This window comes from Cnephaeus nilssonii (assembly GCF_951640355.1).
Source record: "Cnephaeus nilssonii genome assembly, chromosome: 16".
In the NCBI taxonomy this organism is placed as follows: Eukaryota; Metazoa; Chordata; class Mammalia; order Chiroptera; family Vespertilionidae; genus Cnephaeus; species Cnephaeus nilssonii.
Window position 1 is genome coordinate 6,165,289 of NC_137087.1, and position 12,662 is coordinate 6,177,950.

Below are 12,662 nucleotides of genomic sequence, written 5' to 3' on the forward strand. Positions count from 1 at the left end.
TAAAATGCTTGGCATTTTTCTCTCTGATAATTTTCATCTTTTATTCATTCCAAACGTTTACCGATTGCTGGGAGTCCTCTGTGCTTTCCCAAGGCAGGAGAAGCATCACCAATACTTGGCGCACACATCCCATCTTCTGGCTCATGTTTTATTGATCTGATCAATGCGGACAATGGGCCTGCAGACGTGCCTTTCTGGGGCTGATGGAAGCTCCTGCCCCCTGCGCTCAGGGCGAGCCCATGCGGTGACTTGCACGAGCCGTTGCTTCACTCCACAGCTCCGGTTTAAACCAGTCAGTGTTAGATGAGACCTTATTGATCAGAAGTGTGTGTATGAGGTGCATCTCATAGTACTCAGATCCACATACACACGTTTACTAGAAGCCCACTTGCTAGGTTGCTTGTACTCTCTGGATTTGGCTGGACCAGGGAGCCTGTGCTGTCTGGAAATGGACTTTTCTAGAATGCATGTAGGAGTGGAGTGAGAACAAATGGCTACCCTGGACTATCGTTTGGGGATTGCATGGGTAATGTCAATCACCGCCCCTCCAGAAGGGTTTGCGGACCAGACAGCGTTCTCTTGAGGGCTGGTCTGCTGCTCTGCAGTTCTCAGCCGCTGCTAGATCCCTCAGCTCAATGGGGATTGAGTCTTCTCTTGACCACGGAGACCGAGGGAGATGCATAAATAGGCCAGTTACGAATAAAGCTAAGCCGACCCTGAAATGTTTCTCTAAAGGACGGCCTCACGTTGAGTACGGCTGAGCACTAGACCCTGAAAGCGGCTCTGATGTACCATAAAACATCGGAAATAAAACTCAAGCCCGCCGCACGCCCTCCAGCAGAGCGCCTTCGGGCTGTGGAGTGTTCCTCAGGCCCTCAGAACCTTCCTAGGAGGCGTGACTTTGCATCATGGGATCCCTTGCAGCCGATAGCATGAGGTTGCTAGGGCTGCTGTAACCAAGTACCAAAAACTGTGGGGCTTTAAAACACAGATATTGATGCCTCAGTCCTGGAGGCGGGAAGTCGGCAGCCAGCTCTGGGCGGGCGCTCTCCCTCTGCAGCTCCAGCGCCGGCCCTTCCTTGCCTCTTCCGGCTTCTGAGTTCCCCCATCCTCAGTGTTCATTTGCTTGCAGATGCGTCACTCCCGTCACCTGGCTTCCCCCTGTGCAGTCTAGCTCTGTCTGAGTTACCCTCTATATAGGGGACGAGTCATATTGGACCAGGGCCTATCTTTATGACTTCATTTAATTTTATTACCTCTGCCACTCACCTATTTCTAAATAAAGTCTCATTCCAAAGTTTTGGGGGTTGGGACTTCCACATCTCTCTGTGGGGGGAAACACTCTAACCCACAGCAGTGGCGGTCAAGTTCAGAAGGTATGGCATTTGATTCATTTGGTGGAAATCCAAACTGTCCAATCAACTCTTTGTAACAGGATAGCTCCTCCCTCAGTCAGCATTTAGAGCAGCATTTCTCTGTTCAGTTCAACTCGACAAGTACTTACCGAAAGTCGGTCTTGTCCCAGGCACTGTGTCAACTCCAGAGATACAGAGACGAGCCAGGAGAGTCCAAGAGTCCAGTAGAGTTTGTGATCTAGCGAGTGATGCTGAGTGCACATTTCAGGTGTGAATTCTGATAATGCCTGAGTGCTGGATGGAGTAATAATTGGTGATGGAGTTATTGCCATTCTCACCAGTGCCTCGGCCTGTGATGCTGTCTGACGCAGCCACAGGGAGGCACCAGACTCCCTCTGTGGCCTCATCGGGAGTCAGAGGAGTTGGGGGAAGCTGATCTTCACCCCGAAGTGAGGCATTAGTAACGGACACTGGGCTCCAGGCAGCAGTGGGTTTCAATGAAGGCCTCCAGGCGGAAGCATCCATTGGAGCTCCAAGCAGGACTCCTGGGAGGACGGTCCTCAGAGGCAGGAGGAGCTGCAAAGGGCTGGAACCCACGTCCTTGAGGCCTGGCTGTGCAGGGGGCTAAACAATGGTCTCAGGCTTGCCTGACCGGCGTGGCTTAGTGGTTGAGCGTCGGCCTATGAACCAGGCGGTCACAGTTTGATTCCTGGTGAGGGCACATGCCTGGGTTGCAGGCTTGATCCTGGGTGTGGGGCATGCAGAAGGCAGCCAATTAATGATGTTTCTCTCTCATCATTGAGGTTTCTACCTCTCTCTACTTCTCCCTTCCTCTCTGAAATAAATAAAAAAAAATTTAAAACAAAACAAAACAAAAAACAAAAACAAAAACAGTGGGCTCAGGCTGTGTCCTCGAGTAACTCTCCCTTCTACCCGGCAGTGACCGTTCAGCATGGCAATAAGTCCAAGCTCTTAGCACTATAGATGCTGACTCCAGCTCTGACCATGGCTGCAGGTCCCGCGGCCTGAGTGAGGGCTGCCGCCTTCTCGGTGTCCCCTGGACCTGTGACACAGAGGCTGGTGCAGGCCGGCCTGCGGCTGCAGCCGGAGCTCATGGCAGGCGGTCCCGGCTGCCGTGCCCGGGGCGGGGCCCTTCCACCCTGGGTCCTTGGGGTCTGCGGTCAGGGCGCACGTGCTTCTCAAGGCTTACCAAATCCCCGGGCCTCCCCTGCCCTCATCTGCCCACAGGAGCCCTTTGACCTCTGGGAGCGGCTCTGGCCTGGCTGGGCCTCCGCTGCCACGTGGCTGGTCCCTGGCTCTGGGCACGCGCCCCAGAGGCCACTACTGAGGCTGTGGCCACTGCTCCCAGCCCACGGGCGTCGCATCCCGGCCCACAGCCCTGCGGGGTGGGTGTTCTCCCCACGCTGCCGGAGGGCATGCTGAACACGGCTTCCCTGAGGAGTCTGGTCATCTCTCTGCCCTATTTGCAGAGTTTGAAATTTCTCCAAACGTGACGAGAGCATCTCCTTCGCTCTCCCCCATCCATCTTGAACACTGTGCCCAGAGGGACTTCTTACACGCACGCTCGCCACTGAGGGTCACCACCTGTCCTGCAGGCTGTGCCCGGCCCGCTGTCCTCTCCCCTGGGGAGGCTGGCGCCCCTCCTGCTGCTCAGGGCAGGGCTAATGAGGACGGTGCTCAGGGGTTACCAGGTCACCTGGAACCCCCAGGATGTCCCAGAAACTCAGTCAGGGCTGTGGGCCAGGGCGGGACGAGCCCACCGGACACCCTCTCACTTCGTGTCTTCTTGTCCTTTCAGCATCAGTGACCCATTCATTTTCAACCTGTGCAGCAAAGACAGGTCCTCCGACCATTACTCCTGCCAGCGCCACAGCTACGGGGACCTCCGGGAGCTCCGGCAGGCGCGCTTCCTCCTGCAGGTTCGCCTCCGGAAGGGCGAGGGGAGACGGGCGGTCCAGGTGCCATGGATGCCCTCTGAGTGGGAGGGACACTCCTCCGGGACTCCCTTGGGTCTTCAGGAATACCAGACTCAGCGCTGATGCCTGGAGCTGAGTGCCAGTCTGCCCTGTTCTGACCACAGGGACTCCCTCAGCTGCCTGCCGTCCCTTCGTCCCTTCCTTCCCCTCCCCACACTCTCCAAGCTCCTGGTAATTCCCTGGGCCGAGTGCTTTAGGGATCTACTGATTGTGCCTCAGCCAGGGTCCCCGAGCCTCGGCCGGCCGGGTCCCTGGAGGGCTCACCCAGGCACTAAGCAGAGCAGGCTCCTTCGGAGGCAGAGCTGGCTGCAGGCTCAGCACCACCTGGTGTATCGGCCCCACTCCAGGGGAATCACTGGGTCGGAGGTTTAGAAGCAGCAGCTCAGTGGCCGGGGAGGAAGAACTCTGGGGCCCCCTGTGGCTGCACACACCTGCCTTCAGCAGCCCAGCTTCTGCACTGGTGAAGCTGCCTCCCGCCCAGGGCCCTCCTGGCAGCTGCCGGATCAGGACCAGGACCCCTTGTAAGAGGGGAGGGGAGGGGCCCGTGCTTCTGCCCTCTCTGCTGGGTGTCTGCCCTGCAAAGGCCAACAGGGGGCAGTGCTGCGCCTGAAGAAGGAGTAAGAGTGCCTTCAACTGTAAATTCCTTAGGGTGTGTAATTTAGCTCAGGGAGGCCTTGGCGGGGGTGGGGGGGGCGGGGGCTGCAGGAGAAGGATGACTCATTTAAAAAGGATCAGAAAGGATCAGGGGTCCTGCTGAGGAGGGCCCAGCAGGCTGCAGGCCCCTGACCTGACCGCTCTCCCTCTGCCCTGCCTCTCTGCTGCTTTTGCCCACCAAGGGTGGGTCCTCATTTTTCTGACCTCATGCATTTCTCTGCAAGGGGCTGAGTCAGAAGGGGGTGAGCTGAAGGGTCCTGGGCAGTGTGGCCAGCACGGACCTGGTCCTGACCACGGCCCTGCCACCTTGGTACAACTGGGCACCTCTCTGGGCCCCTGTTTCCCTCCAGGGAACAGGGAACACCTCTTGTCTTGTCTACCATTACACATACAGCACCTGGCACATTTGGGGGCACATACTAAATACCAAAAATTAAATTTTAATGATTATATATCTACCTGAGAGGTAACAGAGTGGCAAGTAGGTATCAGTAAGTGATTTCTTTCCCCTGTAAGTGGGATTGTCTCCAGACGGCCGGGAGCCTGAGAATTGGGAGGCTGTAAAAGGGTTTCTTTTTATAGGACATTGCCCTGGAGATCTTTTTCCAAAATGGATGCTCCAAGTTTCTTGTCTTCCACAACAGCGATCGGAGTAAGGTCTTCAAAAGGTAAGGATTTGAAACTCCTCCTCTGAGCAAACTGACCAGGAGCTGGGGGCAGAGGAGCAGGGACTGCTCAGCGCTGTTCTCAGAACTGTCCTTGACCCACAGCGAGGAATACTCAGGTTAGACACCAGGAAGAACTTACCCACAGAGCTGTTGAATAGCATAGAGAAAGCCTTTGCTCGGTCCTGGGAAGCAGGCTCCATCTCAGGGACTGAAGGGGTTTAGGACAGAAATGACTGAAGGAGGAAAAATTGTGCAGACACAACATATTTCAGAAACTGGCGATATAACAAGCATTCCAGAATTTTCTGGCTTTATTGTCTAATTATCCAAGAATTCTTTTGGCTTTATCTTTCTTTTTGATCCCAGTTGCCAATGTTAGTTGTTCTAACTTTACATTTTATTGCAAAGAATTCCAAACACTGATTTCCCACTTCTGCACGAGCACATTTTTCCTTAAAGAGAGAAGCCTGCTGTTTAGTTTAACGTCTCTCTCTCCCAATAGATTAATCCATCTAAGCGATACAAGCTAAGAAAAGGGTAATACTGACATTTATTTATTTATTGCTATTAAAGTTGTAGCTAAATGGATAGAGATGTGTGGGGAGCTGGAGGGGACAGAGGGAGGGAGGTTCCCGGCCGAAAGCAGACCCCACAGAAGTTGGAGTAACAGTTGGCACGGTTTGGCTCCGCTTTGGCCGGAAGTTGTGAGGTGACACTTGACATCCTGACCTGAAGGTTCCAGGCCCCGTGCACTCCGAGGGTCCAGCCTACCCTTCCTGGTGGCCCTGGCTGGTCACGGGCACCAGCCCAGCTCTGTGCCCACAGGAGAAAACCCGCCCGCAGAGAGGCTGTCTGCCAGCACCGGGCACGACCCCAGCAGCGGTGAGCCTCCCTGTGAGGTTCTTCCGATTGCCTCTGTGTGGCCTCCTGCCGCTTTCCTCCGGCTCCCTTTAGTCCGAGCTGGAGACGTGGGCATGCGGGCTGACCCTCACGTTTGTTTCCCTGTGATTCCTGGGCGCTAACGCTTTCACAGTTAATCTAGGAGTTGTGTGTCCCTAGCTCAGTGGTGACTGGTGCCCACCAGCACCCGGCCCTCCTCGGTGAGCCTGAAACTGAGGTGGCATCTGTGCCCAGGGTACAGCCGTGCGTGGTGAGACTGGCCGAGGAGGAATCGAAGACACGTATTTTTACTGTGACATGTTCTGTTGTTATGGTTGTTATCAGGGCTGAGCGTGTGATTCAGCGGTGCTGAGGGCGGTCAGAGGGGCCCCAGGTCCGCTGCTCACAGGTGGGGAGGCTGGAGGGCTGGAGGGCCAAGCACCCCGCCCCTCGCCTGACTCTGGAAGTGTCTCCTCGGTGCTGGAAGGGTCTGCCTCTTGCTGATGAGATGATCCTCTCCTTGTTGTGTAGCTTCTGCTCTTCCCAGCCCAGCGTGAAGGGGAAAGGCGCCCCAGAGGAGCCCCTCCACCTCAGGTAAGCGGGGCGGGTCTGGCGTGCTCTCCGGCCGGCGCTGGCCTGGCGCTGACCTCATTCGCCCGATCCTCCTGTAACGCTGACACGCCAGGAGCACGTGGTCCGCCTTCCCCTGTATCGTCCCCCTCCCACCCCCTCCTCCCTCCTCCTCCCAAAGCTCCTTCTGCTGACCACACCCCTGCAAACAGCCTGGGTGTCCCACGTGGTCTGTGGCTTTTCCAGACCAAAATGGCAGAAAGCCGCCTGCCTGTGGTGGGTGGGTGCAGGTTGGCAAAAGGTGCCAGGCCAGGCCCAGCCTGGGCACCCGCCCTCAGGCAGGATGTAAGCAATCCAGGCCTGTCCTTCCTGTATGAGACTCTCAGAAAACTCAGAAGCTGAGTGAAGGCACGCTGGTGTGCGGGTCCGGTGCAGTTTACACACGATGACAGGGAGCCTCCTAGCAGGGAATGCTAGGCTTGCAGACCTTCCACGGCCGCCCTTCACAAGGACCTGTCTCCCAGAGGCGGGGAAACCACTCGGCGCGTTGTTAGGAACAAGAACAGAAGAAGGTGGCTGGTTTCGTCCAGGAGTGTAGGTGGGGCAGGGAGGGATGTCCCAGAGGTGGTATTCACCTGACTATGAAACAGGGACCACCAGGCCATTCAAATCACTTGCCAATAGTGTGTTATATGTGGTGTTTGCTGCTTACAGAGCAGCAACAAAATACTCAAACCCTTCCCTGTCCTACACCCTCCCTGGGAAGATAGACAGAAAACAATTCACATCAGTGACACTCAAAGCATATTAGACTAGAGGCCCGGTGCACAAAATTCGTGCACAGCTAGGGTCCCTAGGCCTGGCCAGTGATCAGGGCCTATCTGTGGGGTGGCTGGCAGGGCAATTGGGGTCCCTGCCTGCATGGCACTGCCCACTCACCTGCTCCACCATCCCGCCATAGTACTGCTCTCCTGGGGACCCATCAGGGCCAGCAGCATCTCCACTGCTGCCAGCGCCAAGTCACCAACACCCACCATGTTCCGCGCCGCCCCCTGGTGGTCAGCGCACATCTAACTCCGGTCGGTCGAACTCCCGCCTGTGGGGACAATTTGCATATTAGCCTTTTATTATATAGGATAATAAGTATAAGTATAAAATAAAAGTAGACAGAGGTAGGGATTGAAATCTTAGGCGGGGTGTTAAGGCAAGGCCTCACTGAGAAGCAATACTAAGATTTGCACGAAGTAGAGAAGCAAGGTGTGCAGAGACTGGGCCGGGGGGAGAAGGTAGGCAGGGCGGTGGGCTGGCGCCAGGTGGCTGGCGGCAGGGAGTCTCCCTGGTCCCGGAAGGGTCTCCCTGGTGCACAGTGGGATAAAGGCGGAGCTGGGAGGCGGTTAGGAGTGATCTGGGTTAGGGGTGATGGTGGCTTGGAAACGGGGCGACTGCGAGATGGGGTGGAGTGCTCAGGTTCTGGACGTTGTGAAGGAACCTCTATGGCATCTGTTGACAAGTCAAGTGTGGAGTAAGTGCCTGGGAGAGAAGGGACTCACAGGTAGGACCAGAGATCTGGCTGCGAGCATTGGCAAGTGCAAGAGGAGGAGCGCGGGAAGAGCGGGGCTGGGGTGCTGTCGGAGCTCGGTATGGGGCCTGTGAGCTTTGACTGCCTGCAGACAGCCCAGTGGAATGTCATGTTGGCCTTGGGGTAGATGAATTTGGAGTCCATGGAAAGGTCCTGCTGAGAGGTAGGTCTGGAAGAGAAGTCAAAGCATGAGGCTGGGGAAGATCCCCAGGAGAATGAGTGCACCGGGACTAGAGGTTTAAGGATTGTGCCCTGGGGCGTCCAACCTTCGTGGGTAAGGACATGGGGAGGAACGAGCACAAGAGACTGAAAGTTACATCTGGAAAGGCTGGCGTGGCTCAGTGGTTGAGCAGTGATCCATGAACCAAGAGGTCACTGGTTCGATTCCTGGTCAGGGCACATGCCTGGGTTGTGGGCTCAATTCCCAGTGGGGGTCGTGCTGGAGGCAGCTAGCTGATCAATGATTCTCTCACCAATGTTTCTATCTCTCTATCTCTCTCCCTTCCTCTCACTATAAAAATAAATAAAAACATATCTTTTTAAAAAAAGAAAGGCAGGGGGAATGTCAGGTGTGGAATATTTCCTGAAAATCAGCTTGTGTTTCAAGGAGGGAGTGGTCAGCTGTGCTTGACCAGACGACCAGATGCTGCTGGTAGGCTCGGTAAGAGGAGAAGTGACAGAACTTTGCAGCGTGCGGCCATTGGTAATCTTCAGAAGACCATGTGGTGGCCACCCGCAGAAGCCGCTGTTTCAGGAATAACCTTTACTTGGCAGAGCGTGTGGAGCCAGCACATGCCAGGCAAAGGTGTAGGAGGCCTGGGCAGCAGGGCCGCTGGAGGCGGGTGGCTGGTTACCAGCTGGGCTGGATGTATTTCAGTAGCTCAACAGCAGTGGGAACCTGGTTGTATGTATAAGCTGGATGTTAGCCCGGATCTCGTGTTGCTTGCTTCATATAAGCGTTCATCTCCACGTGTGGACTTCGCGGCAATGTTCCAGTGACAGTGGTAGGAAGCCATTTCAAACTAACGGAAGCCATCACCTCACATACCTGATGGCCACACAAGGTCTGGCTCCAGGCAAGCTAGATCTCTGGGCTCATAAGTCCTCGGGACCCCGTGGCTCCCCATCTCACAGGGGGGATTTCCCGGGTTGGCTGTTCTCAGCAGACTCCCAGCGTAAGGGCATCACCGCCCCAACAGCTTCAGGCTGTAGCCAATCCCGCAGGAAGTCTGCCACACAAGGAATGCTCTGTCTCAGTAATTTTAGCAAAAGTCCCCCAAAGTGGTTTTCATCCGCCCAAACTAGGTTAGTACCCATTCCAGAACCAACAAAGCGCTTTCACAGGCCAGGGCAGGGTCATGTGCCCACCCACATCCTGGGCGTGGAGTCAGCCCCACCCAACGATATAGCCCACACTGAGGGGAGGTGGTTTCCCAGAGCATCAGGGTTCTGTGATCACAGAGGGGTGAATACTGAGGCACCAACCAAAGCAGCTGGCCCTGCACTGCCGGCCGCCGCTCCCCCAGGGCCACGGCACTCATGGCTGCGTGTCCGTTTTCTCACTCCCTGGAGCTTCTCTCTTCTTGCATCAACTCTGACACAAGTCACTTCACTAAACGCCTTTTGCCTCTGCAGATCACCCTCTTATAAATGCACTGTGTACAATATCACTCAGTGATCGCGTGGCTGTCCCTGCAGTGGGGGTGGTTCCCTGCCCATTCCTGTTCGATTGTTCTCAGAGCCCGGGAGATGCTTTGTCCCAACAATGCTTACCTTTATCCCCACAGGTAAGATCTCAATCCCTGTCCCAGGCTGAGAGGGAGTAGATAGCGGAGGGACAGAGGAGCTCAACTGTGGCTCTGGCACTAAGCTGGGTGCCCATACAAAAATGAGTGCCAAGTGGCAGAGTTCATTCTTGCCCTGGGGATGAGTTAATGTGCAGAAATTACTTCCCATCATAGAGGTAACCCGACACCCACCTGGGCACCAGCTTCACCTGTGGGACAGCTGGGCCCTGTGCCGATGGTGTTTCCACGGTGTTAATATTTTCCTCATGGCCCGCCGAGGCCAGTGGAGCAGGATGTCCCACGGCCGTTCTGTGCTTGCCTGGCGTCACCCCAACACAGCTCCAAGCATGTCTCCCTTGGAAAACTTAAACTGAGTGAGCTGCTGCCCAGCCGGAGTGGCTCAGTTGCTTGAGCATCATCCTATGCACCAAATGGTTGCCAGTTGGATTCTTGGTCAGGGCACATACCTGGGATGTGAGTTCAGTCCCTAATCAGGGCAGGTACAGAAGACAACCAATTGATGTTTCTCTCCCTTATCCCTCCCTCCCTCCCTCCCTTCCTCCCTCCCTCCCTCCCTCCCTCCCTCCCTCCCTCCCTCCCTCCCTCCCTGCTGGGGGCAGTTGGGAACAGTGCATAGTGCTCCAAGACATGCTTATTGAGCTAATGGAAGGGGAGCTTTGACAAAACGAGGAAGCCCCAGCCACATCGTTGGTCCTAGGCACCGTGGTCACGCAGGCAGCCTGGGCACATGGTGAGGCTGTGCTGCCGCAGCCAGCGTGGCCTTTGCGATCTAACCAATTTGAGCTCAAATTGTAATTCCTTTGCTTAGTCTCTGGATCACCTGCTGTGCATTTGGGGTGTTTATGGAGCAGTTGATTAAAAGCAGGTGGTGTCCATGCTGAGGGCTCTTTTGTGTCTCCTTCCCAGCCCTTCTCTCAGCCCAGGGGCAGCTCGCAGCCTGCCGAGGGCTCCGCGGCCATGGTTCTGTGCCTTTTTATTTGGATTACCCAGGGCCATGCCAAATCCACACAGTTGGCCTTTAAAAATGTCTGGCTGTGTTTTGGACAAGCTTCTCGTTGCTGGAGAAGACATGTGGTCCATTCTGAGAGTTTTCGGCCGCCCAGGAGCTTGGCCTGTGCTGGAGGGTTCTGGTCTCTGGTCCCTGCTCTTGATGACTGCGCTAGCCCTCTGGAGGCCGGCCCCCTACACGGGAAGCCAGAGCTTTTAAGGGCCAGGGTTTTGCCTAGCATTCCAGTGACAATGGCTGCCCCCTCCCTCACCCTGAGCTGAAGCCCAAGGAGTTTCTGGGCCTGGATTACAAGCAGGAAATACTTGAAAGTCTGGATGGGCCTAGAACCTGTGATCCTCCTGTGTCTCCCACGGCCAAGGCCAGGCCATTCTGGAGGCAGGGAGGCGGCGTAACCGGCCTCGCTGGGTGCTAGGCTCTGCCACTACAGGGCCTTCTAGCAGGAACCCCGCAGGCCCCCTGCCACGTGCCTGGCAGCCAGAGCACTCCCCTTGTTAGACACCGACGGGCTCTGCTGCGGTGTGAGGGGCCAGTCAGGAAGGTAGGAGGAATGGCGGAGTGACGGCGAAGGACAGCTAGCGTGGACTGCGCATGTGACTAACAGCTATCTGTGCCCTTCCACTAAGGCCGGAAACAGCTTCAAACCTAAATTCAAGGTACACGAGCCTGGAACCATTAGCCGGAGCTCTCTCAAGGAGAAAGAGTAACGTGATCAGGTACCTGGGGTCATGCAACTATAGAAACAAAGCCATGGGCTGGGTTACATTGTTTTCCAAGCACGGCTAACCAGAAACAGGATGGATAACCAGGACGGCTAACCAGAAACAGGGTTTTTGAACTTTTATCCCCCAGAAACATGGATAACCAGAAACAGGATGCATAACCAGGATGGATAACCAGAAACAGGGTTTTTGAATTTTTATCCCCCAGAAAACACTTGCTCTTGGCACCGAATATCAAATTTGCCCTTGTCTAAAGGGTAGTGATACCAAAGTCAATTCCGCTTTTATCAAGTTTGAAGGAAGAGCGCTACAGAATATAATCTTCTATATTGTGTCTCTGAAAAAGCAGGGCCCTAACATGTGGCCCTATTTCTGTACAGACATGTGTTTGGGATGCGCATGGCCTGGCTCGGTGATGCTGCTCCCCAGGGACCTCGGTTCATCTCGAGCCCAGGTTTAGAGAACTCAGAGACGCAAGGCGAGGCCGCCCGCAGGCTCCTCCTCCTCACATGCGTTCAGATGCGCGAAGGCCCCTTCCAGGGCCCTGCTCTCTGACAAGGGACTCGCTCACTGATGTGTCCTCAGGCCCAAGGTGTCCCTGGGCTGGAGGACACTGTTGGGTGTGACCCGATTGTTGGGGGGTTGCAGTTTCTGAACTGTTCTCTCAGTTGGATAGTTTACTTAATAATGTTTAGAATGAAATCCACTTTTGGGCACAAAGGTCTACAGCTGAGCATTGTCAGAATTTCCTTTATAGTTATCTTTGAAAAGTAATGGAAGAACTTAGAAAACAAACCCTAACAAGCTATAAATAGCTATAAGAAGATGATCTTCCAAGACAGTCAGTAACACCCCAAGCCCCACTGCCGGCAGCATGGAGGCTAAGATTCAAGTCCTCCTCCCCCTGCTGTTCCGCAGCCCTACTCTCTAGAGACCACCGCAGCCCTACTCTCTAGAGCCCTACTCTCTGAGCAGTGCGAGGCTGAGCATGTGAGTGCCCGTGCTTGCTTAGTGGGGAGAGCTGCAGCCGCCCCGCCCCCCCCCCGGGCGCATGGGCGTGCTCCTGGGCTTCTCGGCAGCATGGCCTGGGAGGGCAGCCGCAGAGACCACGCAGCTCAGACCTGGGCCCAGAGCAGAATCGCTGGAAGGCAGAAACTCACTAGTTCAAGGTCCCCAGCCACCCTCCGAAAATCTGGGACATGGGTAAAGACGCCAGCCATGTTCTTTTACTTTAGCCTCTTTCTCAGGAATCATGAAGGACACAATCAACAATGGTAGCTTAGACTAGTTTGGTAAACTGAGGCAAAGAGGCTCTTTATCCTGAAATGCCATAGCTCAGGGGCTCCTGAGAGCTTTCAGCTTCCCATGGTCACTCACAGGCTAGCTCTTGACACATGACCAAAAGTCTGTTTATTGCTGCATCT

The 12,662-nt window shown here is 55.2% G+C and overlaps 1 protein-coding gene across 1 annotated transcript in view; it reads left to right on the forward strand.

Annotated features, from left to right (window-relative positions):
• The window catches only part of WDFY4 (WDFY family member 4), a 255,480-nt gene that overhangs the window by 187,851 nt on the left and 54,967 nt on the right, over positions 1 to 12,662 (forward strand). Inside the window, exons 45-47 of the mRNA XM_079793291.1 lie at positions 3,175 to 3,295; positions 4,589 to 4,674; positions 6,085 to 6,147. Coding sequence (XP_079649417.1) covers positions 3,175 to 3,295; positions 4,589 to 4,674; positions 6,085 to 6,147 — 270 coding nt within the window. The remainder of the gene's footprint in view (positions 1 to 3,174; positions 3,296 to 4,588; positions 4,675 to 6,084; positions 6,148 to 12,662) is intronic.